The sequence below is a fragment of the Hyperoodon ampullatus genome, assembly GCF_949752795.1.
Source record: "Hyperoodon ampullatus genome assembly, chromosome: 14".
Taxonomy (NCBI): Eukaryota; Metazoa; Chordata; class Mammalia; order Artiodactyla; family Ziphiidae; genus Hyperoodon; species Hyperoodon ampullatus.
Window position 1 is genome coordinate 4176259 of NC_136927.1, and position 24525 is coordinate 4200783.

The 24525-nt window shown below is 56.4% G+C and overlaps 2 protein-coding genes across 3 annotated transcripts in view; both read right to left on the minus strand.

Moving 5' to 3' along the window:
• Positions 1-13533, minus strand: part of FBXL18 (F-box and leucine rich repeat protein 18) — a gene marked incomplete at both ends in the record, with an annotated part of 34633 nt that extends 21100 nt beyond the window's left edge. Inside the window, 6 exon segments of the mRNA XM_079718822.1 lie at positions 2301-3844; positions 7686-7901; positions 13320-13409; positions 13413-13484; positions 13486-13500; positions 13504-13533. Coding sequence (XP_079574948.1) covers positions 2301-3844; positions 7686-7901; positions 13320-13409; positions 13413-13484; positions 13486-13500; positions 13504-13533 — 1967 coding nt within the window.
• A 7044-nt stretch (positions 13534-20577) lies between these two features.
• ACTB (actin beta) lies at positions 20578-23953 on the minus strand. Of its 2 annotated transcripts, none has more exons than XM_079719674.1 (6): positions 23894-23953; positions 23060-23188; positions 22672-22911; positions 21785-22223; positions 21518-21699; positions 20578-21354 (listed from the first exon to the last, which is right to left on the minus strand). In XM_079719674.1, exons 2-6 carry the CDS (start codon positions 23180-23182, stop codon positions 21211-21213), a joined length of 1128 nt encoding a protein of 375 aa, XP_079575800.1. In that variant the 5' UTR covers positions 23183-23188; positions 23894-23953; the 3' UTR covers positions 20578-21210. The 2 variants fall into 2 exon arrangements, with proteins under 2 accessions (XP_079575800.1, XP_079575801.1); XM_079719675.1 differs by lacking the exon at positions 23894-23953 and adding an exon at positions 23765-23855.
• Between the last annotated feature and the right edge of the window lie 572 nt (positions 23954-24525).

Consider the following 24525-nt stretch of genomic DNA (forward strand, 5'->3'; position numbering starts at 1 on the left):
CATCGCGCAGGCACGTGGGATCTTAGTTCGGACCACCGGGGAAGTCCCGTGACTTTTTAAACCACGTGAACGTATGAGTTTACTTTACTTTCACTGATTTCTCTTTTGATCAAACACTCCTCAATAATGAGCACGTGGTTTGACCACAGCGTGGTCAGAAAAGGCGCCAGGTTAAGAGGGTAGCAAGAAAGCCAGAACACTGAGGACAAAAATGACAGATCCAGAAACACTCTGGCTCTGAGTTCAGTTAAATTAGAACTCAAGTGCTCCCTCAGGCTCCCCGAACTAAGGGACATTCAGTTCCTGATCACGAGAATCCAACAGGGTAACAGGACAGCAGACCTGGTGGTTTTTCGTTGGATGGATGTATTTTGTGGTCCACCTGCAGCTCAAGTTACACATGGCCCACTGACCACTCACTTCACAACAGTCCTTCTGGAAAGGCCACTGATGTGACAGTGAAGGCACGGGAGGGGACAAGGTGGGAGGAGGCACTGGATGGAGATGAACCAGTGAAAAGAGAGGGAGCTGAGGGCGATCTGGACAAGAGGGACAGCACCGTCTGAGGTGGCAGCCCAGGCTCACTCTGTGCAGGGTGAGGGCCAGGGGCTGCGGCCAGGGCCCCTCCCCACTCGCTCACAGGTGGCGCCCCGCCCCACAGGGCAGGAGGGGGCCAAGCCACGTGGAAGGCCAGGCTTGGACCCCGGGCCCCAGCCCTCACGCTGACAGGGACTGGGCAGGGGGGGCCCCCCCGCAGCGTGTGTTGCCCTGGGGGCAGCAGGCAGCCTGGCAGAGAAGCTCCGGGAGGCTCCAGGGCCGGGGCAGCAAAGCTCCACCTCAAATCCGGTTCATTTCCTGCCTTCTAGTGGGAGAGTGGAGGTCCGAAAAGGGCACGCTTGTCTCCGTTTTGTGTGGCTCGGGGGCCCAGGTCGAGCTCTGGACTTCGACGACCCGGGTGGACCTCAGCTCCTCCCTCAGGCGTCCGCTGCCTCTCCATGAAGCAGGAATAACGAAGGGCCCAGTGAGGGGATCAAGCCAGACAGCGCCAGAGAGCCCCCAGCCTGGTGCCTGGCCCGCAGCGAAGACACACAGTGAGTGCTCACTGGTGCGGCGATGACGACACGCGCGCGTCCCCGTGCCCCGATGCCGCCCTCACCCGGCTGCCCCACCAGCTCCAGCCTCATGGAGACCAAGCCCAGCGGCCACTCCCTCCCTCACCCGAAGCCCTCGAAGAGCTGAGGCCTGAGGCCACGACGATGTTTAGGAAACTGCAGTTTTTCAAGATCAGATCTGTAGACATTTTCAAATCTGGCTCAGGTTAACAAAGGCTGACCCTCTAAATGCCGGGCCCTCACGAGAACAGCCTTAACTCTACAGCATGAGTCGCCGGGGACCATTCCGCATCGGGGCCCGGGAAATCGCCAGTGGCCCTCCAACAACTGCCTGGGTCGGGGAAGCCCTGCCGAGGTCCGTGGGTCCCACCACCCCGCACTCTCCCGGGGCGGCCCCTCAGGTCAGCCCAGCCGTCCCGCTCCGGGCACCGCCACATCTCAACAGCGTGCGGCCCCCTTCTGAGCCCGCCTCTCCATCTGCCCTCCCCCGGCCTGGCCCCTCCAGTCCAGGTGGGAGGCCAGAGGGACCTCTCCAAACTGGAACCCGGACCCCTCCCTCTGCGGGCTGAAGTCCTTTGGCACCTTCGCCTCACCAGACGCCCCCACGACCCCCGACCAGAATCATCTGGCTTCTGAGCACGCTGCTCGTCTGTAAGCCTCTGGGGCTTCTACACACGCTGCCTTCTTTCCCGGAAAGCCTTGCGCCTGCATCTCCTGGCTGACCCCGACTCACCCTTCAAGAGTGGCAAAGCTAGGCTCCACCCCTGGCCCCCCACTTACCAGCTCGGTCATCTGGCAAGAACTGTGTCCACCTCGTGGGACAGGCACGAGGATTAATAAGATCACGTACGCAGCAGCATCCTAGAGCCCGGGCACTGAAACAGCCACAGGCAACGAGAGGACGATGTGCCAGGCACGGGCGGCACTGCCTCCTGCACACCCTCCCCGGGCGCCACCAACCGCCGCTTCCCGAGCCCCCGCGCCCCACCACTGCGCACAGCCCCTTGTCAGCACCCCAAGACTCTCAGCCCCCAGAGGACAGGCCTGCACCCCGCTCGCCTCAGCAGGTGCACAGCGGGTATGCCAACATCTGCCGAGCAAAAGGCCGTGCGCCTCGCTCCCCCTCCGCACCCCTAAGGCCTCCAAAGGGCCAGCAGAGGCCACGGAGGGACGGCCGGGTGCCCTCACCTGAGGTCCTTGAGCCGCTTGCAGTGCTTCAGCATGTCTGAGAGGGCCGAAGTGTAGGCCACCTTGCCCATCGTGCCCAGGTGGGCCAGGGAGAGGGACTGGAGCTGCTGGCAGTGGAGGCCGATGCTGACCAGCCCGGAGCCTGTCAGGATGCTGGGCAGCTGGGCCAGCGTCAGGTGCCTCAGGAAGGCCAGCTGGCCGATGGCGGCCACCTCCAAGTCCCCCACGCTCTGCGCCCGGCCGCAGGGGGGTAGCGAGTTGCGGATGGCTGGCTCGTTGCGCGGCATGGCAGACGAGAAGTTGGACCCGATCAGCTCGAGGCGGTCCAGGAAGGGCACGCTCTTCAGCAGCGACCAGAACACAGAGGACGGCGGGGGGCCCGCCTGCCCGGAGAAAGGGTCGGGGCCAGACGGCACGCCGATGCGGACCTTCTTGCCGAAGCCGCGGGGCACGGCGTGCGTGGCGGGCTGGACGGGCGCGCGGTCGGCCCGCGGCGCCGAGTCAGCGACGGCGCAGACGGGCAGCGACAGGGAGCGCAGGTGGCAGAGCCGGGCCAGCAGCTGGCACAGGTGCCGGCCGGGGCCCTCAGGGCTGTGGTGGTGGGCAGCCGAGAGGTTGAGGTGCCGCAGGTTGCCGCAGGCCGCCACCAGCGTCTCCAGGATGCCACTGTCGATGTCGTCCTCCGCCTTGCGCAGCAGGGAGTCGGGTGCCAGGCAGTGTGCACAGCCGCTAAGGTTCAGGCCGGCCAGGCTCTGGAGGTCCCTGCCGCCGTCAATGACGCGCCGGATCAGGTGGCCGCCGGACAGGGCACAGCGGCTGAAGCTGAAGTAGAAGGGGCTGCTGAACTTCATGTGCTGGAGGAGGGCCGAGCCGTTGAGCCAGGACTTGGGCAGCTGCAGCGCGTCCAGCGCCACGTTGCGGGCCATGGACTCCAGGAGGTTCTTGGTGGCCCCGCTCTCGGCAAAGCTGCCGGGCACGGAGATGAGGAAGGCGTGCAGGTTCTCGGGCGTGCGGTCGCTGAGCACAGCCAGGTAAAGGCGCACCACCTCCTGGTTGATGTAGCCGGGGGCCAGGCGGGCGTAGAAGACGCGCAGGTGCTGGTAGCGCGGCACGTTGCTCTGGCCCACCATCAGCTGGCCTGAGAGCACAGCGCCCTCGCGCGTGCGGTCCAGGATCTCGAAGTACAGCAGCAGCTTCTCGAGGCTGGTGCAGCAGGGCACCACGCCGTACGAGGGCGTGTACAGCGTCTGCTTGAGCTCCCGCACACGGCTCAGCGTGGCCTTGCACTCACCGCTCAGCTGGCTGGCGTCGAAGCCGGGGCTCACGTCGATGGCCAGGGAGCGCAGGCGCTGCAGGGCCGACAGAACCTTGGAGAGGCGCAGGGAGGTCAGGTGGCAGCCCGAGAGGTTCACCTTCACCAGGCCGCGGCAGCGGGCCACGTGCTCCACCGTGCTGCCCGACAGCCAGTAGCAGCCGGCCATGCTGAGCTGCTGGATCTCCCAGCCGATCTCCGTCACCAGCTGCTTCACCTTGTCCTCGCTGGCCTGTGGGGGGGCGGGGGGGGAGAGGGGCTGCAGGCACCGGCGTCTCCTCCACCCTCACCCCCCAGACCGCGCCCACCCCCGTGACAGCCGCGGGGGGCCCGGCAGAGGCCCCGCTCCAGCTGAGTTGGGACGGTGAGCGCAGGGCTGGCGCCTCGTCCCTCCCCGCACGCTTACCTTCCACCGACAGTCAGGAGCCTCGGCCAGGTGGGAATGGAAAATGAGGCAGCCCCTGTGGAAGAGTCTGGTGGCTCCTCCAAAAGCGAAACAGAGCTACCACGTGACCCACCGTTCCACAGCCAGGTGTGCACCCAAGGGGACTGAAAGCGGGGACTCGGACTCCTGCACACCCATGTGCACGGAGAACCGTTCACAACAACCGGAAGGTGGCAGCAACCCAGCCGTCCATCGACGGAGGAACAGATAAAGGCAATGGGGTCCATCCATGCAGTGGAATTCTACTCGGCAGGGAGAGGAAGGAGATCCTGACGCTGCGACAGCATGAGTGAACCCTGAGGACACGATGCCCAAAGAAGCCAGTCATAAAGATCACATGTTGTATGATCCCACTTACATGAAAGATCCAGAACAGGCAAAACCAGAAAGAGAAAGTAGAATAGAGGTTACCAGAGGCCTGGGCAAAGGGGAAATGGGAGCTATTGCTTAATAGTTCCAGAGTTTCTGTTTAAGGCGATAAGAAAGTTTCGGAAAGAGTGATGATGGTTGCGTAACACCGTGAATGTACTTAGGGCTGACGGAACCGTACACTTAAAAGTGGTTAGGGGGGCTTCCCTGGTGGCGCAGTGGTTGGGAGTCCGCCTGCCGATGCAGGGGATGCGGGTTCGTGCCCCGGTCTGGGAAGATCCCACGTGCCGTGGAGCGGCTGGGCCCGTGAGCCATGGCCGCTGGGCCTGCGCGTCCGGAGCCTGTGCTCTGCGGCGGGAGTGGCCACAACAGTGAGAGGCCCGCATACCGCAAAAAAAAAAAAAAAAGTGGTTAGGGGACTTCCCTGGTGGCGCAGTGGTTAGGAATCCGCCTGCCAGTGCAGAGGACACAGGTTAGAGCCCTGGTCCGGGAAGATCCCACATGCCGCGGAGCAACTAAGCCCGTGCACCACAACTACTGAGCCTGCACTCTAGAGCCCATGCACCACAACTACTGAAGCCTGCGCACCTAGAGCCTGTGCTCCGCAACAAGAGAAGCCACTACGATGAGAAGCCCGCACACAGCAACGAAGACCTAACACATCCAAAAAACAAAAAAAAAAGTGGTTAGGATGGGAAGTTTCATGCTAGGTGGGGGGTTTTGAAATCACATCGTGGAATCACGCCCTGGAAGCGTTCTTCGGCTGTCGCTTCCCTTTATGTCACGTGCACTTTCATGTCATTAAATGTTCCTCAAAAACCTGGCCGGGACGGCCTAGGGAGCCACAGTATGTCCAGTCGGGGGCCCAGTGGCCACCGAGGCCTTCGGACAACACAGCACCGAGCACCCATGCACATAAGGCTTGTGCACGTGATCACTTCTCTACGGCAAATGTACACACAGACAACTGTGCAGACGAAGGACACACATTCCAAACGCTCCAGACAGACCGTGCGCCTGCTCCTCCTCTACAGTAAAGAACCCTCGTGGGCAGGAAGCCTGGCCTCAGCGCTCTGGGGAGTACGCTCAGCTCTCCGTAAGGGAGGAGCACAGCGCTCCCACAGAAGGAGGCTGAGCTCTAAGGGGCCTCATTCTGGGTTCCAGAGGCATCACTGCCAGCCAGCAACAACAGGAGGAGCCCCTCCAGGTCCCCTAAAATTTGAGTTGAGGGCAAGGCCTCTGTTTATCTTTAAAATAGGTCATCCACTGATTTTCCAGGCTGCAGGCAATTCGGCGAGGATAGGATAACCTTTGCAGTAAGTAGTGGTGGGAGGCGTGAATAGCTGTGTGCAGAGCAGGGGGCCTCACCCTGACCTCACAGGCTATGTGGAGATGAACACAAAAGGATCACAGACCTGCCATGAGAGCTCAAACTATAAACTTCTATAAGACAACATAGAAGGGTGCTGGGAATACTGGACAGCCACAGGCGAAAGAATGAAACTGGACCACTATCTCACACCATACACCAAAATTAACCCAAAATGGATTAAACACTTGAACGTAAGACCAGGAACCATAAAGCTCCTAGAAGGAAATATAAGTAGCAAGAAGCTCCTTGACATCAGTCTTAGTGATGATTTTTTTGAAATCTGACACCAAAAACAACAGAAGCAAAAAGAAACAAGAGGAACTACATCACCTGAGAAGCTTCTGCACAGCAGAGGGAACCATCAACAAAATGAAAGGCAGCCTATTAAATGGGAAAAGATATTTGCAAATCATATACCTGATAAGGGGTTAATATCCAAAATATACAGAGAACTCATACAACTCAATAGCAAAGAAACAATCCTATTAAAAAAATAGATAGAGGGGCTTCCCTGGTGGCGCAGTGGTTAGGAATCCGCCTGCCAGTGCAGAGGACACGGGTTCGAGCCCTGGTCTGGGAAGATCTCACATGCCACGGAGCAACTAAGCCCGTGTGCCACAACTACCGACCATGAGCTCTAGAGCCCGTGAGCCACAACTACTGAGCCCGCATGCCACAACTACTGAAGCCCGTGCGCCTAGAGCCTGTGCTCCGCAACAAGAGAAGCCTGTGCACCACAATGAAGAGTAGCCCCCGCTCGCTGCAACTAGAGAAAAGCCCGCGTGCAGCAACAAACACCCAACACAGCCAAAAAAATAAATTAAATTTTTTTTTTTTTTTGCAGCACGCGGGCCTCTCACTGCTGCGGCCTCTCCTGTTGCAGAGCACAGGCTCCGGACGCGCAGGCTCAGCGGCCATGGCTCACAGGCCCAGCCGCTCCGCGGCATGTGGGATCTTCCCAGACCAGGGCACGAACCCGTGTCCCCTGTATCGGCAGGCGGACTCTCAACCACTGCGCCACCAGGGAAGCCCCCTAAATTTTTTTAAAAAGTTAAAAAAAAAAAGAAGAAAGAAGACAACATAGGAGAAAATCTTCATGACCTCAGGTTTCACAAAGATTTCTTCAACGGAATACAAAAAGCATGAACTCAAAAATTCAATAAATTGGACCTCACCAAAATTAAAAACTTACACTCTTCCAAAGACACTATTAATCAAAAGAAACGGAAAGCCACAGACTATAAGAGAAAATATTCACAATACATCCCACAAAGGACTTGTACCAGAATATATACAGAACTCCCAAAACTCACTAAGAAAAAGATAGACAATAATGAACGGGCAAAAGCCTTGCACAGACACTTCTGAGAAGATATACAAATGGCCCGTGCACCTGATGAAAGCATAATCGACAGCATCCTCCACCAGAGAATACAAGTTAAAACTACAATGAGATACCACCCCCATGCATCAGAATGGCTAAACTGAAAAGACTGACAACACCAAGTGTTGCCGAGGATACAGAGCAACCAGAACTCTTGGATGCTGCTGGTGGCGAGAGGTGGTGCCTCCAACTGTGCTTAACTCCACAGGAAAGCCCAACACTGACAGTGGGCCCGCACGTCCACTCCTGGGTACCTATCTACCAGGGAGTCAGTCTCCCTCCTGGCCCAGTGCCAAGGCCCAAGACCCTGCCAGAAGAGCGCCTGGTCTACCTGTGCCCTGGCCCAGATGGCACACTACCTGCACTTTTGGGCCCCTGGCTTTCACCATGTCATCCCTGCAAGTGCCCCACCACTGCCAGGCTGTGCGGGGCCTCAGTCGGGCACCTCGGTCGTTCCCCATCTCTGCCCCCCACATGCCAAGCGCCACCCCCAAGCCCCTCACCTCATAGTCCTTCTGCAGCAGCACCGTGTGGGTGAGGCTCTTGTCCAGGCACAGCGCTGCGAGCTTCCGGCAGGTGCGCCGGACGTTCAGAATCAAGTCTATGCTGGGGACGTGGCTCAGGATGTGCAGGAGGATCTCATCCGAGAAGCCCAGGAGGTGGGCACCATCTGCCACCGCGGCTGCTGCAGGGGGCGCATCGCCGTCGTTGGATGTGTCCTGAAAACAAGGGGCACCAAATTCCATGGGAGCCCCCAGGGTGGCCCTCAGGCAAGGGAAGCCTTCACCGCAGTCCATGGGGAAGAAGAGGCCGTGACCAAACATCTTAACTGCAGAGCAAAGAGGCCCCAACATTCTCCGAAAGCCCCTTTCAACCTGCAGACCAGGATCGCTCTTCAAAAGTAACAGGTTTGAAATTTAAGAGAGATTTTTCCTACTGAAGGTCTCCAGCCACGTCTGGCAGGTTTCCAACTCAACTCATGACCATCAGCCGAGGTTGTCCATTTGTAAAAGCTGCTATTCCGCCCCCACCCCACTCTGCCCCAAATGGCAGGCTGTATTCATAAGACATCCTTGGGCAGGTGAATGCCATCAAGAAACAATGATAATTGGTCTTCACCGATAACAACAGTGCCTTCACCTCCCAGGGCTGCTCTGATGGGTAATGAGTTGCCATTATGTGTATGACATGTGTATCCGCTCTTCAGGACAGCGCTGGACGGGGAAAGGACGAGTCAAATGAGAGAATGAAGCTATGAGGCCCTAATAAGTAAGAAACAGCACCTACCAGACCAATGACATTTTTAAATCTCAAGATTCGTAACAAACAATAGGAACGGCACAACTCCTCTCTACTTATCAGACTTCCTGGTTAGAAATCCAGGTTGGGGGCTTCCCTGGTGGCGCAGTGGTTGAGAATCCGCCTGCCAATGCAGGGGACACGGGTTCGAGCCCTGGTCCAGGAAGATTTCACATGCTGCGGAGCAACTAAGCCCGTGCACCACAGCTACTGAGCCTGAGATCTAGAGCCCGCAAGCCACAACTACTGAAGCCCGCGCACCTAGAGACCGTGCTCTGCAACAAAAGAAGCTACCACAATGAGAAGCCCATGCACCGCAACAAAGAGTAGCCCCCGCTCACCGCAACTAGAGAAAGCCCGAGCACAGCAATGAAGACCCAACACAGCCAAAAATAAAATAAATAAAAGAAAAAAAAAAGAAAAAAAGGAAAGAAATCCATGTTGGTATTTCCAGTAAGATGTCCACACATATTGTTTCATTCTGTTTTTGCAAATATCTACAGGTTTTCTGCCCTAATGTGGGCTTCCCGTCTTACTGACCAGTGCCTGTACAACCAAGACAAAGAGGAGATAGACCTATGTCAGTGTGCTGTGAAATCCCCAAATCAGGGCCAAAGGAACTGGGATGCTCTAAGAAAAGCCCATGGTGGGGAGGAATCCCTGTATCTTCCCAACACCTCCTGAGGGGCCCCTCCTGCCTTAAACGTCCTCACTGATGGGGGGCCTCTGACACTCCCAGGAGGGAGAGTATCCAGAGCTATTTCTACTGTCTTTTCCAGTGATTCTGTCTACGAGCCCCGCCTCTTCTGTCCTGACTCTTTTTCCATACATATTTGCATGGATGGAAGCCTCCAGGCTTGGAGAGACCTGCTGCTGCCATGGCAACCGTTAAGTCCAGGGAGGAAGGGCCTGTCTGCACACCCCACACAGGCACCAGGGGTTTCCCGGGAGCTCTGACTGCGACACCCTTCCAGCCTCTGCATCGGGCCGAGCCCTTGCCAGGACGGGAAAGGTCTCCCCGATTACTGCCCACACTTTCCACAGCATCGGCCCCTCCCACTCTCCCTTCGGCCTGAGAGGCAGCGGCCAGACTTGCCTTCCCTTCCCTCCTTCCTTCTGAAGTGCCCTCCATCCTGTCTCCCTCCTCCCACCTTTACAGGGGCAGGAGGCAGCCATCAGACCCAAGTCCATAGCTGCCCTGGGTCACTGTATTCTGGGGTCCAGTGTTTTGAACCATACGTGACTTTCCTGAGAAATTTCCCAGGGCCGATCATCTGGGATCATCCCAGACACCTGTTAAAAACTCAGATTCCCAGGCCACATCCTAGACCTAGGGACTCTATCTCCCGAGAGAGAGGCTGGGACCAGGGGCAAATCCTTATCAGGCAAGCTTGGTATACAGGGCTCCTGGGCACAAGTGGGAAGAGCTGGGCCTGAATTCCACTGAGCAGCCTGAGGCTGACCCCTTCTGATGCCCAATTCGCAGATTTATCAAAGTAAGAACGCCACTGCAGAGCAAAGAGAACACAGGGCAAAACACTGCCAGAAACTCCAGCATCATATAATTTCCAGTTACAGTATGGAATACTGAATTTCTCTTAAAACCACCTAGAAATTACATGAATTTTAAAAAAACAAAACAAAACAGGAGGTGAGTTGCAGCTTCCTCCGTCCAGTCTCAGCACCCCCGATGCGATCACCTTCTCCACATGCTGTGCCCCAGTGCTGTCCTTAGGCCAGCACCCCCTGTCCTGGGACAGGCGTTCAGGGCAGCAGGCCTGGATGAGAGGAGCAGCCGCCCGGGCAGCAGGTCACATTGGTTCCCCCCGGGTCTCCCGACGGCCAAGCCTGGGAGGCCCAGTTGTGCTGGGTTTGCAACAGTTGAGTCTTTTCCCTGGAACGGAGGCTTCATGTCTAAGTCCGTGTACCTTCCCCCCAGGAAAGGCAGCGAGTTCTGCAGAGGTAACAGCAAATAGGGGGCCGCCACCAGGAGGGAGGGAGGAGGCCACCGAGCTCCTTCACCTCCGAGCGGGGGTGTGTGAGTAGCCCCCGCTCACCACAACTAGAGAAAGCCGGTGCACAGCAGCAAAGACCCAATGCAGCCAAAAATAAATAAATCAAATAAATAATAATACATTTTTTAAAAAAAGAAATAGAAAAAAAAACGGGCAGTGAGTACATGGAAGTTCATTATAACGTTCTTTCGCAAGTGTGTGGAGTTTTACAGTTTACTTTTGTTTTTGGTTTTTCTGATCACAGGAGGGACCTGAGGGAGGCTTCTCACATCACCCCTCTTCCTAAGCCTCTGCTTCTCCAGTTGGCATTTTCCGGAATGTCCCCTGATACACGGCACTCAGGCCTCCAAGCCTTTGCCCAAGCTGCCCCTTCCACCCAACGTGCCACCACACAAAAGAAACTGCTTCTCTCAGAACTTCAGCTCAAAGGCTCCGTCCCCAGGAAGCCCTTCCAGCATCCCCCAGACACACTTAGCTCACCCTTCTCCTCCACTGCCGCCCCAGCTTACCCTCCTCCCCCTCCAGTCTCCAGCCTCATCGGTGAACTGTACTGGTTTGTTGCTTGCCTGTCTCCTCCCTAGGCCAGGAATGGCTCCTGAACAGGGATCACTTTCTAATGCCCAAGGGAAAGAGCCATTGAACTGGGTGTCAACAAACCACGGCTTCAGAATCATTTGAAGAGCTATTAAAAACGCAGAGCCCGACTCCTCAGAAACGCAGGGAGCAGTCCTAGACATCTGCATTTTAAGCCCAGCAAGGATGCTCAAAATCAGACCACCCCATTCTGAAATCAGAGAGTGGGGATGGTGGCACAACCTTGTGAATATATTTTAAAACCACTGCATTATACACTTTAAAAGTAAATTTTGGAAAAAAAAAAAAAAAGTAAATTTTGGGACCTCCTTGGGAGCCCAGTGGTTATGACTTCGTGATTCCATTCATTGCCAGGGGCGTGGGTTCGATCCCTGGTCAGGGAACTAAGATCCTGCATACCACATGGTGCAGCTAAAATTTTTAAAATACTGAAAAAAATAAAATAAAAGTGTAAATTTTATGGTATGTTAACTGTATCTCAGTCAATCAATCAATCAATAATTAGACTGTCCTAGGGACTTCCCTGGTGGCACAGTGGTTAAAAATCCGCTTGCCAATGCAAGGGGCACGGGTTCAAGCCCAGGTCCGGGAAGATCCCACATGCCGTGGAGCCACTAAGCCCATGTGCCACAACTACTGAGCCTGTGCTCTAGAGCCCACAAGCCACAACTACTGAGCCCGTGTGCCACAATTACTGAAGCCCGCGCGCCTAGAGCCCGTGCTCCGCAACAAGAGAAGCCACCACAATGAGAAGCCCGCGCACCGCAACGAAGAGTAGCCCGCGGAAACCGCAACTAGAGAAAAGGCCGCATGCAGCAACAAAGACCCAACACAACCAAAAATTAATTTATAAAAAAATTTTTTAAAAAATAATTAGACTGTCCCAGAGAAAGGGACCTTGATCATGTCCAGGATAGAGCAAGACTCCCCCTCTCTTCTCTCAAGCCAAAAGACCCTCACGATGGGACAAGAGGCCTCACTGGGCAGGGCCCCGACATATGATTCAAGGAACAGAGGGGCCTTTGCACCAAGACCCCGTAAGACCAAGGTGCCAGACAGCCCCCCCACAAGCACACGCGACTAACGGGAATCTGCTAATGCAGCCAGGCTATACCCCAGGATTCTTCCTGGGGGAGCTGGTACTCTCTGGCCCTTCAATCCTACTACCAGCGAGCAGGTGGGCCCCACACCTTCCCCCTCAATCAAGGGGCCACTTCCGAGCCAAATCCGCTTCAAATGAAGAACAGCTGTCGGCAACCCCAGCCGCCTCCCCCACACTCATGCCGCACCGGCTCCTGCTCGCCGGAGCACGAGCAAGCCCGCAAGGCTTAGGGAGTACGCTCGACGGTCTGAGTCCCGGACGACAGGTATAAATACAGGTGCACACAGGTACACAACAGGTAGCTGGGAATCAACAAAAGGGAAGACCCCAGTCACTGTCCGGATCCCCCATTTCCTGGTGTACAGAGAAAATACCCTGCACCCCATTACAGGAGGAACTCAGTGGGTTTCTCCGTCAGACCCAGATTTGTGGAGCATTGGGGAAGAAATTCAGGGTGAATCACAAGTCCCGCAGGTGAAATGGCTTTTCCTCTACCACCCCCCAAGTCACACAACAAGCAGGCTCCGAGGAAAGTGGGCTGGACTGAAACCGAACGTTCAGCGACACAGGATAGGATGGGATGGGAAGGGAAGGGAAGGGAAGTGGGCAGGGAGGAGGAACGTCTCAGAGCTCCAAGGGCTGAGCCAAGGCACAGGGGCATGGGAAGAGGGCCTGGGAGACCTGGAGGAGCTGGAAACTCTGCGGAAGGCGGGAGAGGGGGAGAAGTCTGCCGATCAGGAATGCGGACAGGCAAACGGATGGAAAACCGAAAGTTGAGAGAGCTTATGCCCTCGGATACAGGATGAGGTCCTAGGGAGCGGGATGGGTCAAGGATGGGGGATGGGGTAAGGGGCAAGGCCAGGGTAGGGATGGGAAGGACAGGGCGAGGCCAAGGCCAGGGTCGGGGCAGGAGGGACCAAGCCAGGCCGACGCCAGGGTCGGAGTGAGGGCCGCGGCGGCGGTCAGGATGGGAAGCTGAGAGCCAGCCGAGGTCAGGACGGGAAGGATGGAGCGGGAAAGGGAGCGAGACGGAAAGGACGCAGGGGAACCGGAGTCAGGGTGGGGAGGACCGAGCGGGACCAAAGCCGCCGGGCAGGTAGGAGAGTAGAGCCAGGCGCCTGCCGTACCTCTCCGATGCTGGCCATGTCGAGGGCGGGACGAGCCGCTGCCGCCGGAGCCACAGCTCCGGGACCTCCCGCCTGGCTGGCCAGGGATGCTCAAAGCCGGCGCGTCGGAGGCTCCACAGAGATCCGGGGCAGGGGGCGGGGGCCGCTCGCCACTTCCGGCGCCCGCCGATACGCACTTCCGCTAGCCCGCGGGCGAGTCCCGCGCGGCCGCCATGTTGGGTGCGGCGCGCAGCCAAGCACCCGGTAGGGCTGGATAGAGCGCGGGCATCTTGGCCGGGCCGCACTTGCTCTCCGACGTCATGTCCCGCTCCTCTGCTCTCTGCACGCCCCTTTCCAGCCACACAGGCCCTCTCTTGCCGGCCCAGCACTCTCCTGACTCTAGGCCTTTGCATTTGCCGGTCCCAGTGCCTGCAGTGTTCAGAAACCACCTGTCAGAGAGCCGGTCCCTGACCCCCTTGCAGAAAATAGCATCACCCCCTCCGCATCCTCACAAACACACACCTAACAAATAACCTTATCCTCTGTTATTTTTCTCCATAACTCTTTGCACTATCTGATCCACTGTACCTTTTTTTTTTTTTTTTTTCCTGTCCTCCCCAATAAACTGTAAACGCCCTGTACCTAGAAAGCTCCCTGACATGGGCGCTGAATAAATATTTTCTGGGTAAATTAATGTCTGGATGATATGCTCTCACCTGTAACCTTGTGCATTTACAAATCATTGACTAATAAAAATTTGTGGGGAAGAAAGAACTGATGTGAATGCTAGAAGTCAGAAACTAAATAAATAAATAAATTTATTTTTTAAAAAAAAGAAATAAAGATGTTGACTGGGTCATGCACCCTCCAAAGACTCAAGGGAAGAATCCTTCCTTGATTTTTTTTAATATATTTTAAAAATTTATTTATTTTATTTGTTTATTTTTGGCTGTGTTGGGTCTTCGTTGCTGCGTGCGGGCTTTCTCTAGTTGCGGCGAGTGGGGGCTACTCTCGTTGCGGTGCATGGGCTTCTCATTGCGGTGGCTTCTCTTGTTGCGGAACAGGGGCCCTAGGCACGTGGGCTTCAGTAGTTGTGGCTCGTGGGCTTCAGTATTTGTGGTGCAAGGGCTCAGTAGTTGTGGCTCGTGGGCTGTAGAGCACAGGCTCAGTAGTTGGGGTGCACGGGCTTAGTTGCTCCTCAGCATGTAGGGTCTTCCCAGACCAGGGCTCGAACCCGCGTCCCCTGCGTTGGCAGGCACATTCTTAACCACTGCACCACCAGGGAAGCCCTCTTCCTTGATTCTTTTAGGTTGCGGAGGTTGCCAGCAATCCTTGGAATTCCTTGGTTTCTGGCCACATACTCCAAGTTCTGCCTCTGGGGTCATCTTCACTTTTTGCACGTGTGTGTATCCTCTCCTCTCCACTTCTTTTTTTTTTTTTTTTTTTTTTTGGCCACGCTGCTGGGGCTTATGGGATCTTACTTCCCCAACCAGGGACTGAACCTCGGGCCCACAGCAGTTAAAGCACTGAGTCCTAACCACTGGACTGACAGGGAATTCCCTCTCCTCTTCTTATAAAGACACCAGTCATGATGGATTTAAGATCCACCCTAGGCCAGTATGACCTCATCTTAACTAGTGACATCTGCAAAGATCTTGTTTCCAGATAAGGTCACATTCTGAGATTCCAGGTGAACCTGAATCTTTGGGGGACACTATGCAACCCAGCACATCAAGCTTCATATTAAACTCTCCCTGGGCCTCACTTCCCTCCCACCTCACCAGGTTGAGCCAGTTTGTATCCAGAGAACTCTGGTGGCTCCAACTGTGGGCGGGCCACCATGGGAACAGGCACAGTCCTTGCCTCAAAGAGCTCACGGTTAGGTCAAAGGTTAGGAGCCACTTGAGGCAAACACGTGTTAATGGGGTTTCCATTATTTTTTGTTTACTATCAAAACCTCAACAATGAAGCCCGACTCTGACTCAGGCAGGCATCTGGGGGTTTCACAGAGGCCCAGGTTCTCCTGACTCCCTGACCCATTCCTTTCCTTCCCCTATAAGCCATAATCAGGTATGTTTCTCATTGTGGCAGATGTGTTTATTTTCCCTCCCCCACTAGAAGAGGACATGGCTGCAGCAGACCCTTGATCAACATTTGTCAAATCAATGATTGATTAAATGAGATTATGCAGGTACGTGTCCAGCAGAGGAGCTATTCAATACACAGAAGCTGTAACCTCTACCACTCTTACTCTTTCTAATGAGGAAGGAGTCTCATTTCCTGGGCATCCCCAATTCTGAGGAACATTTGAGTTGGAAAATCACTGAGTGTGGGGCTGGGGAGTCAGCCCCAGTGCCTCACTGTTCTCAGTCTGTCACAAGCCTTTCCAGGTTTCGGTGACGCTTCCTCACAGCGTCCACTGAGAAGTGTAGGTGAATGGATAAATGAACTGTAGTCCATCTGAACCATGGAATAGCAGTCAACACTAAAAAGAAATGGGCTATCAAGCCATGAAAAGACATGGAGGAGGAACTTCCCTGGTGGCACAGTGGTAAGAATCTCCCTGCCAACGCAGGGGACGCGGGTTCAAGCCCCGGTCCAGGAAGATCCCACATGCCGCGGAGCAACTAAGCCTGCGTGCCACAACTACTGAGCCTGCGCTCTAGAGCCCACGAGCCACAACTACTGAAGCCCGCGCGCCTAGAACCCATGTTCTGCAGCAAGAGAAGCCACCGCAATGAGAAGCCCACGCACTGCAACGAAGAGCAGCCTCCCGCTCGCCACAACTAGAGAAAGCCTGTGCGCAGCAACGAAGACCCAACGCAGCCAAAAATAAGTAAATAAATAAATAAAATTTTAAAAATAATAAAAAATAAATTAATTTTTAAAAAAGCCATGGAGGAAACTTAAATGCACATTACTGAGTGAAAGAAGCCAATCTGAAAAGGCTACATACTTCATGATCCCAACTACATGACATTCTGGAAAAGGCAAAAATTAGAAGTTCTTTGAAATCAGTTTTAGAAGATTGATTAAACCATTATATTTAAAAAAAGGCAAAAATTATGGAGATAATAAAAAGATCCGTGGTTGCCGGGACTTAGGGAGACCAGGCCAGGGAGGAACCGGCAGAGCACAGAGGATCTTCAGGGCAGTGAAACTGCTCCGTATGATACTGTAATGGTGGACGTCTGTGCAAACCCATACAATGGAAACACCAGGGGTGAACTCCAAGGTAAATGACGGGTGATACCGTGTGTCAATGTAGGTTTCATCAGTGGTGACACATGCACCGCTCTGCTCTGCTGACTCTAGTGGGGATGTTGATGGTGGAGGAGGTTACGCAAGCCGGGGATGTATGGGAAATCTCGGTACCTTCCTCTCAATTTTGCTGTGAACCTAAAACTGCTCTAAAAATTAAATGTTATTACTTTTGAAATATGTATATCTGACCCGCTCACTCCTGAAGCGCTCCCTCTGCCTTTGCCTGTGCTGTTGCCTCTGTCAGGTGGCTCTCAGCCCAACTCTGACTCATTTCTCAACATCCCTTCCACAGAAAACCTTCCCCTCCCCGCCGACCAGCTCACTGTTCCATTATTCTGTCACCATTCCTCCAAGTATTTCTTGAAGGCATTTATCCCAGTGGATAATGAAGGGCCATCAGTATGAGTTTTTGGTCCACATCTGTCCTCCCACCAGTCCAGTGCCATCCACTAGAATTTTCTACAAGGTTGAGAATGTTCCATACCTGTGCTATCCAATGGGCACTTGAAATGTGACTTGTGCAACTGAAGAACTGAATTCTTTTTTTTTTTTTTTTTTTTTTTTTTTTTTTTTTTTTTTTTTTGTGGTACGCGGGCCTCTCACTGTTGTGGCCTCTCCCGTTGCGGAGCACAGGCTCCGGATGCGCAGGCTCAGCAGCCATGGCTCACGGGCCCAGCCGCTCCGCGGCATATGGGATCCTCCCAGACCGGGGCACGAACCCGTATCCCCTGCATCGGCAGGCGGACTCTCAACCACTGCGCCACCAGGGAGGCCCAGAACTGAATTCTTAATTGTAATTAATCTCAATATAAATAGCCGTGTATGGCTCATGGCCCCCTAGGGGACAGTGCAGCAAGGCTGGAAGCCCTGGGAATCCCCTGGCAGTCCAGTGGTTAGGGCTCTGCGCTTTTACTGCCGAGGGCCCAGATTGGATCCTGGCTGGAGAACTAAAATCCCACAAGCCGTGTGATGCAGTGGGAAAAAAAAAAAAAAAGACTGGCAGCCCTATGAGGGCAGGGACAATGTCGCAGTACTACTGCTGAACCCCCACCCCCAGAGCTGCGTGGCTGCTTGAAATGTAAGTTGAATGATGAATAAGGTGAATGAGTGAGTGAAGGCGCCAGCCGTGGCCCTGAATGATCCCAGCTCCCGAGTCCCTTGGGTGATTCCAGGCTAGAGGGTGAGTCCCGATCCTGCCACTGGCCCCTCAGAGCTGCCTCACAGCCCCAGGTCCCCCCACCGGCAGATGACCGGCCTGCAACAGTGCCACCACGAGCTTCCAAGCATCCTCCCTGTGTCCTCACTGCTGGGATCCAGGAAGACACGTCAGGATGAAGGGAACGACCCGGGGTTCTGAGCCCCCGCCCTTGCCAAGTCTCCCCTCCTCTCAGGACACCTGTTAGGGTGCAGTTCCATCCAGGCAGGAGGCGCTTCACAGAGGAGGGACATTCCAGCGAGAGACGGTTTCAGCTGCTTAAGAAGGTGAGCCTCAGGCAGTCAGAGCAGCCTCACGGGGGAGCCAGCCACCTGAGAGAGCAAGGAGCCTCCTGGCCTGGGGCAGAGGTGGCTCGAGGGTCAGAGTGGAGAAGCCAAAGTTCTGTAAAACAAGAGGCCGGTTGTGTTGGGCTGAACCTTGCCTTTTCTGGCCTGTTGCCCTGTTGGGCTTCACAGGTATTAGGGTCAAATTCCAGCTTCCTCACTTGTAAGGTGGGTAACCTGGGGCCAGCGCACCTGTCCTCCCTGAGCCTCAGTTTCCTAATCTGTAAAATGGGTGCTGAGAGGAAGGCGGCAGGTAATGCAGCACCCTCTGGCTTAGCCCAGATGATTAGCCCAGATGATCAGCCCAGCTGTGGCCCCGGGAGGAAAGGAGCAGCACCTAAAGGGTCAAATGTGTGTCTCCTTTCAAAGGAAAAGACTGAGGGAGCACCTGCTCACAGTACCTCTCCAGCTGTTACTGACATTCCCATTTCTCAGATGGGCATGTGGACAGTAACGTGACTTCCCAAGGCCACAAAGAAAAGACCCATAGCCCCATCCACCCTCCCATTCATGCCCGGGCCTCTGTCCTCAGTCAATCAGGGCCTCTGCCTGAGACACGCACACCCACACTTCCACCTGCCCAGGCGACTGTTGTCTGGCCAGCTCCTGCACCCCACCCACAGGAAGCCGTCTGAAGAAGCCTCCTGCTCAAGAGCCACGGATACCCCCATCCCCCCTTCAGCCAGGTTTATGGTCCTTTATTACCTCATTTGTTGGGAAAAGACAAAATGATGATTGCTTTTTTCCTTTTTTTTCCACCTGTATTTCTTAGTTTTTTCCAGCTTCACTGAGGTACTTTGATGAGCTCTGATGTACGTCTACACCCGCGACGCCATCACGCGTCCACGGGATGAACGTCTCCGTTTTCCCAGGCCGACCTTATATATTCTTCACCACACGCAGCCACTCCTCTTTCTTCTTCTCGTCGTCACCACTGGTACTTGTACATTCCTATTTATTCTGTCTTGCCCAGTAAGCTGGGCACCTTGTGAGGGCAGGAAACACACCTGGTTTTTTCTCCACTGCATCCCATCGCGTGGCACCATGCCTAGTACAAACAGTGTGAGGCAGGACGGGGGGAAGAGAGAAAGCGAGAAAGGGAGGGAGGGAGGGAGGGGAGTTTCCAGACTGACAGCTCCTCCAGGGCAGGCTCTGTGTCCAAGACATCAGCACAGAGCAGGTACTCAACTCGCATCGGTGGAAACTTACCTGCAGCTCCCAGAGCCCAGGGCTGACCACCATCCCTGAATTAGACCAAAAGAGCTGGAACTGACCCAGGAGGGACTTCCCTTCCTGGTTCCCGGGCCTCTAAGACAGCACAGGGTCAGGGCGAAGCATCCTCAGTGCTCTTCCTCTGGGCCAGGTGACAGAGGGCAACGCCCTGGGGAACAGGACACCTTCCTGATAGCACATTCTGCACCCGCCATGCTGTTTCATGTACTGATCTAGGAAAATCTGCCCAGGTTAGCCCAGGGACCGTGGGCTCCCCTTTGGTTTTTTGGAGCCATCAGGAGGTCAAACAGCCCTCTTCCCACCACACACCCCCAAGGTGCTGCGCAAAAGGTGCCTTTCTGAGGGTCTGCACTGTCCCTAAGATGGGAGGTGGTGGGTCACCCCATCCTCACGGGCCACAGCTCCCACCGTCCCCAGCGCAGCCCTGGGGGAGCCCCAGGTTCATGGAGGGGAGGGGGTCCCCCAAGGCCTCAAATCTGGATCGACTAGGGGGCCAGTTTCCGTATCTCACTCCCTCTGGCGGTGTGGGAGGCCTCACCCACTTTCCCTCCATGTCAACCACAGCTTCTAGCAGAGTGGAGGCCAGCCAGGCTCAGATAAGATTCCCCAACTGACCCTGCCCTCCAGGCTGCTTCCCCCTGGGCCAGATCTGCACTTGAAAGTGGGCACAGAGAATAAAGGATGGCGCCCACCCTCCGGTCAGAAGGACGCAGGCCTCGGCCACGCCCCCCGCCGGAGCCAACTAAAGCCATCTCCGCCGACCCCGCATCCCCTTGTCCACAGGCCTCCGGTGGGTGGCGCTGTCCCTTCTATGGGGGTCACTCCAGGTGAGTGGGCAGGTGTTAAGTTTGAGGCCCCGCCCTCAACCACAGAGCCCCTGGCTCTCCGCTGGTACTAAAGGGAAGGTGAGGACAAAGTCTGTGGCCTGGGAGACCCCACTATCCCAAGAGGACAGTGAGGGAGCAGCACCCACAGGGACGAAGGTCCCCACCCAGTTCTACGAGGTGGTACAGGGCCCACAACTCCCTAGCTCCCCACTCTCCCCGCATCTGGACCTCAGAACCCAGCGAGAAATCGAGGGCAACAAGGGCCAGGTGGGGAACTCACTTCAACAGGATTCGAGGCCGGAATCCCTAACTCCTCCCACTTAACCCGATCCCAGACCCTTCAGGGTGAGAGGTGCCTCGAAGCATCCCCAGCACCCCAGCCTTCTCCCCAACATCCAACAACGCCAGCCACAAGCCACGTGTTTAAGGTGTGCACTTTATTGAACTGGTCTCAAGTCAGTGTACAGGTAAGCCCTGGTTACCTCCGCGCCTCAACCCGCTCCCAGGGGGACCAAAAGCCTTCATACATCTCAAGATGGGGGACAAAAAAGGGGGCCATGATGGCTGACCATTCAAAATAAAACAAACAAAAAGAACAAGTATTAAGGCAAAGATTAAAAAAAAAAAATTTTGGAGTACATAATTTACACAAAAGCAATGCTATCACCCTCCCCTATGTGGACTCGGGCGAGGACTGGTCCTTCTCCTAAGGGAGAAAGAAGTGGGGCGGCTTTTGGGAAGGCAAGGGACTTCCTGTAACAATGCATCTCACGATATTTGGAATGACTATTAAAAAAAAAAAAAGAACAATGTACAATCAAAGTCCTCGGCCACATTGTAGAACTCTGGGGATGCTCCATCCAACCGACTGCTGTCACCTTCACCGTTCCAGTTTTTAAATCCTGAGTCAAGCGCAAAAAAAAAAAACCAAAACAAAAAAGACCAATAAAAAAAAAAAAAAAACCAAATAAAGCCATGCCAATCTCATCTCGTTTTCTGCACAAGTTAGGTTTTGTCGAGAAAAGGGTGTGACGCAACTAAGAGTCCGCCTAGAAGCACTTGCGGTGGACGATGGAGGGGCCAGACTCGTCGTACTCCTGCTTGCTGATCCACATCTGCTGGAAGGTGGACAGCGAGGCCAGGATGGAGCCGCCGATCCACACGGAGTACTTGCGCTCAGGGGGAGCGATGATCTGGAGAGAGAAAGGGACAGTGAGGGCTCTGGCCGTCCCAGCCCTGGTACACCAGGGCCTACAGCAAAGCAGCTGCCTTGACGACCACCACGCTCATCTGCACAGAAGCCAGATCTCACTCCCCCACCCCAGGTGCCCAAGCCAGCTCGGGCCAGGCACTCACCTTGATCTTCATCGTGCTGGGAGCCAGGGCGGTGATCTCCTTCTGCATCCTGTCGGCAATGCCTGGGTACATGGTGGTCCCCCCAGACAGCACCGTGTTGGCATAGAGGTCCTTGCGGATGTCGACGTCACACTTCATGATGGAATTGAAGGTAGTTTCATGGATGCCACAGGATTCCATGCCTGAGGAGAAAGAGAAGCCAGACTTAGCTCCCAGTGTGGCCAGAGTGACCCTCGTGTGGGGCGTGCATGAGACCTCCTTACTCACCCAGGAAGGAAGGCTGGAAAAGAGCCTCGGGGCAGCGGAACCGCTCGTTGCCGATGGTAATGACCTGACCATCGGGCAGCTCGTAGCTCTTCTCCAGGGAAGAGCTGGAGGCCGCGGTGGCCATCTCCTGCTCGAAGTCCAGGGCGACGTAGCAGAGCTTCTCCTTGATGTCACGTACGATTTCCCGCTCGGCCGTGGTGGTGAAGCTGTAGCCACGCTCCGTGAGGATCTTCATGAGGTAGTCCGTCAGGTCCCGGCCAGCCAGGTCCAGACGCAGGATGGCGTGGGGGAGGGCGTACCCCTCGTAGATGGGCACCGTGTGGGTGACCCCATCACCGGAGTCCATCACGATACCAGTGGTGCGGCCAGAGGCGTACAAGGACAGCACAGCCTGGATGGCCACGTACATGGCTGGGGTGTTGAAGGTCTCGAACATGATCTGCACGGAGAGATAGACCATGTCACACTTGGGAAGCCACCGGGAGCAGTCAGGCCAGACTGGGAACATGCAAAGAGTGCAAGGAACATGACTAAGTGTGCTGGGGCTCCCAGGACGGGGATTCACTTCAGACCTATTGTGCACCTACTGAATACACACTCCAAGGCCACTGTACAGCAGCCTCGTCGGCTTTGTCACACGAGCCAGTGTTAGTACCTACACCCACAGCACTTTATGCTTTCAACACCTAGTCAGAAAAGCAAACACGAGAAAAAGATTCCATCTGGGAAAAAGCAAATAGAACCTGCAGAGTTCCAAAGGAGACTCAGGTCAGAGAAGAAAATCCTAGGAAAATGGCAGAAGAAAGAACAAGTGAGAAAGGGCGTGGCCAAGAAGGGCGAGAAACGGGGTGCGGGGGGCGCCCAGGCGAGGCCGGCGGGCCACTGACCTGGGTCATCTTCTCACGGTTGGCCTTGGGGTTCAGGGGGGCCTCGGTCAGCAGAACGGGGTGCTCCTCGGGGGCCACACGCAGCTCGTTGTAGAAGGTGTGGTGCCAGATCTTCTCCATGTCGTCCCAGTTGGTGACGATGCCGTGCTCGATGGGGTACTTGAGGGTCAGGATGCCTCTCTTGCTCTGGGCCTCATCACCCACATAGGAGTCCTTCTGGCCCATGCCCACCATCACGCCCTGCGGAGGGAGGGGCAAGGCGCCTTCAGCTCAGGCACTGCCCCACCGACCCTCACCCAGAAAGCCGAAGGCCTCCCCCTCCCTCCCTCCGCCTGCTCCCGCGAGGGGAGCCCCACCCACCAAGTCAGACCCGAGGCGGGCGCCTTACCTGGTGCCGGGGGCGCCCCACGATGGAGGGGAAGACGGCCCGGGGAGCATCGTCACCCGCGAAGCCGGCCTTGCACATGCCGGAGCCGTTGTCGACCACGAGCGCAGCAATATCGTCATCCATGGCAAACTGCGGGGAGAACAGGACCATGAGCCGTGCGGCCGCCCCCGCCCTACCCACTTCCGGCGCACCGCGCCTTCGAGCCGCCAGGGGGCGCCGGCGCGCGCCCAGATTGGGGACAAAGGAAGCCGGCCGGCCGCGTTATTACCATAAAAGGCAAACGCGGGTTGGAGGCGGCCCCGCGGCTCGCGGCAGGAAGCCAGGCCTCCGCCCCCCTACACCGGGCGCCGGCCCCGCCCCGCCCAAAAAGCACCACCCGGCGAACGGTCAGCAGCCACACCCGCGGGAGCCGGCGGCGCGAGAAGGAAGTGCGCGCAGGCGCTCTCGCGCCGCGGCGACCCCACCCCTTCCGGCCGGCCGCCCCGCCCTCGCTTCCCGAGCCTAACGCGCACACGCACGCGCACTGGTGTCCCCAGCCCCCACCCGGCCCTGCTGCCCCGCCGCGCCCACCCACCCTCCCGCCTCGCTGCCCCGCTGTCCCGCTGTCCCGCCGGCGGAGCGAGCCGCCCGCTCGGACAAAGACCCGCGGCCGCCCCGGTCCCGACGGCAATATTCTGGAAGCGCGCCCCGAGCGCAGCTCCGGACCCGAGCGAGGAGCGCATGAATCCACTCCCCGCAGCCGGGAGGCTGTCCACGGGGCCGGGATCGCGGGCTGCGTGCCCGGAGGAGGCGCGGGCCCAGCGCACTAGCGGCCCGGTCGGCGCGGGGCCCTACCTGGTGGCGGTGTAGACCGGCGGCGAAGGCGGAGCGGCGAGGGGCCTGTGCTGGCGGAGTGGACGCGGTCTCGACTGTGGCTGCGCGTCGCGCCGCCGGGTTTTATAGGGCGCCGCCGCGGCCGCTCGAGCCATAAAAGGCAACTTTCGAAACGGCCAGCGCTGATTGGCCCCGCGCCGCTCACTCACCGGCCTCGCCGCACAGTGCAGCATTTTTTTTACCCCCTCTCCCCTCCTTTTGCAAAAAAAAAAAAAAGAGAGAGAGAGAGATGGACTGGGAGAGAGCGAGAGCGAGATTGAGGAAGAGGAGGAGGGAGAGAGTTTTGGCTTTGGGTGCTGGGCCCGCGGGTCGGGGGGTGCGAGCCCCGGGCCGCTGCCCCGCTGAGCAGTGCCCGGTCCGGCCCCGCGTGGCCAGGCCTGCACCCGGCCTGCCGGTCTCTCCGGGTCCCCCCACCCCGGGCCCCTCCGGGTGTGGATGCCCCAGAGCAGTGAGCGACCCGGTGGGCAAGGGTCAGCACAGATGCGAGGGTGCCTGGTTGCTGTGGGCGCAAACTTAAGGAACAGTTGTGGGGGGAGGAGTGGGCAGCGAGTTACCCCCCTTGTCCACATTAGCTCCACTGCCCAGAAAGCCTG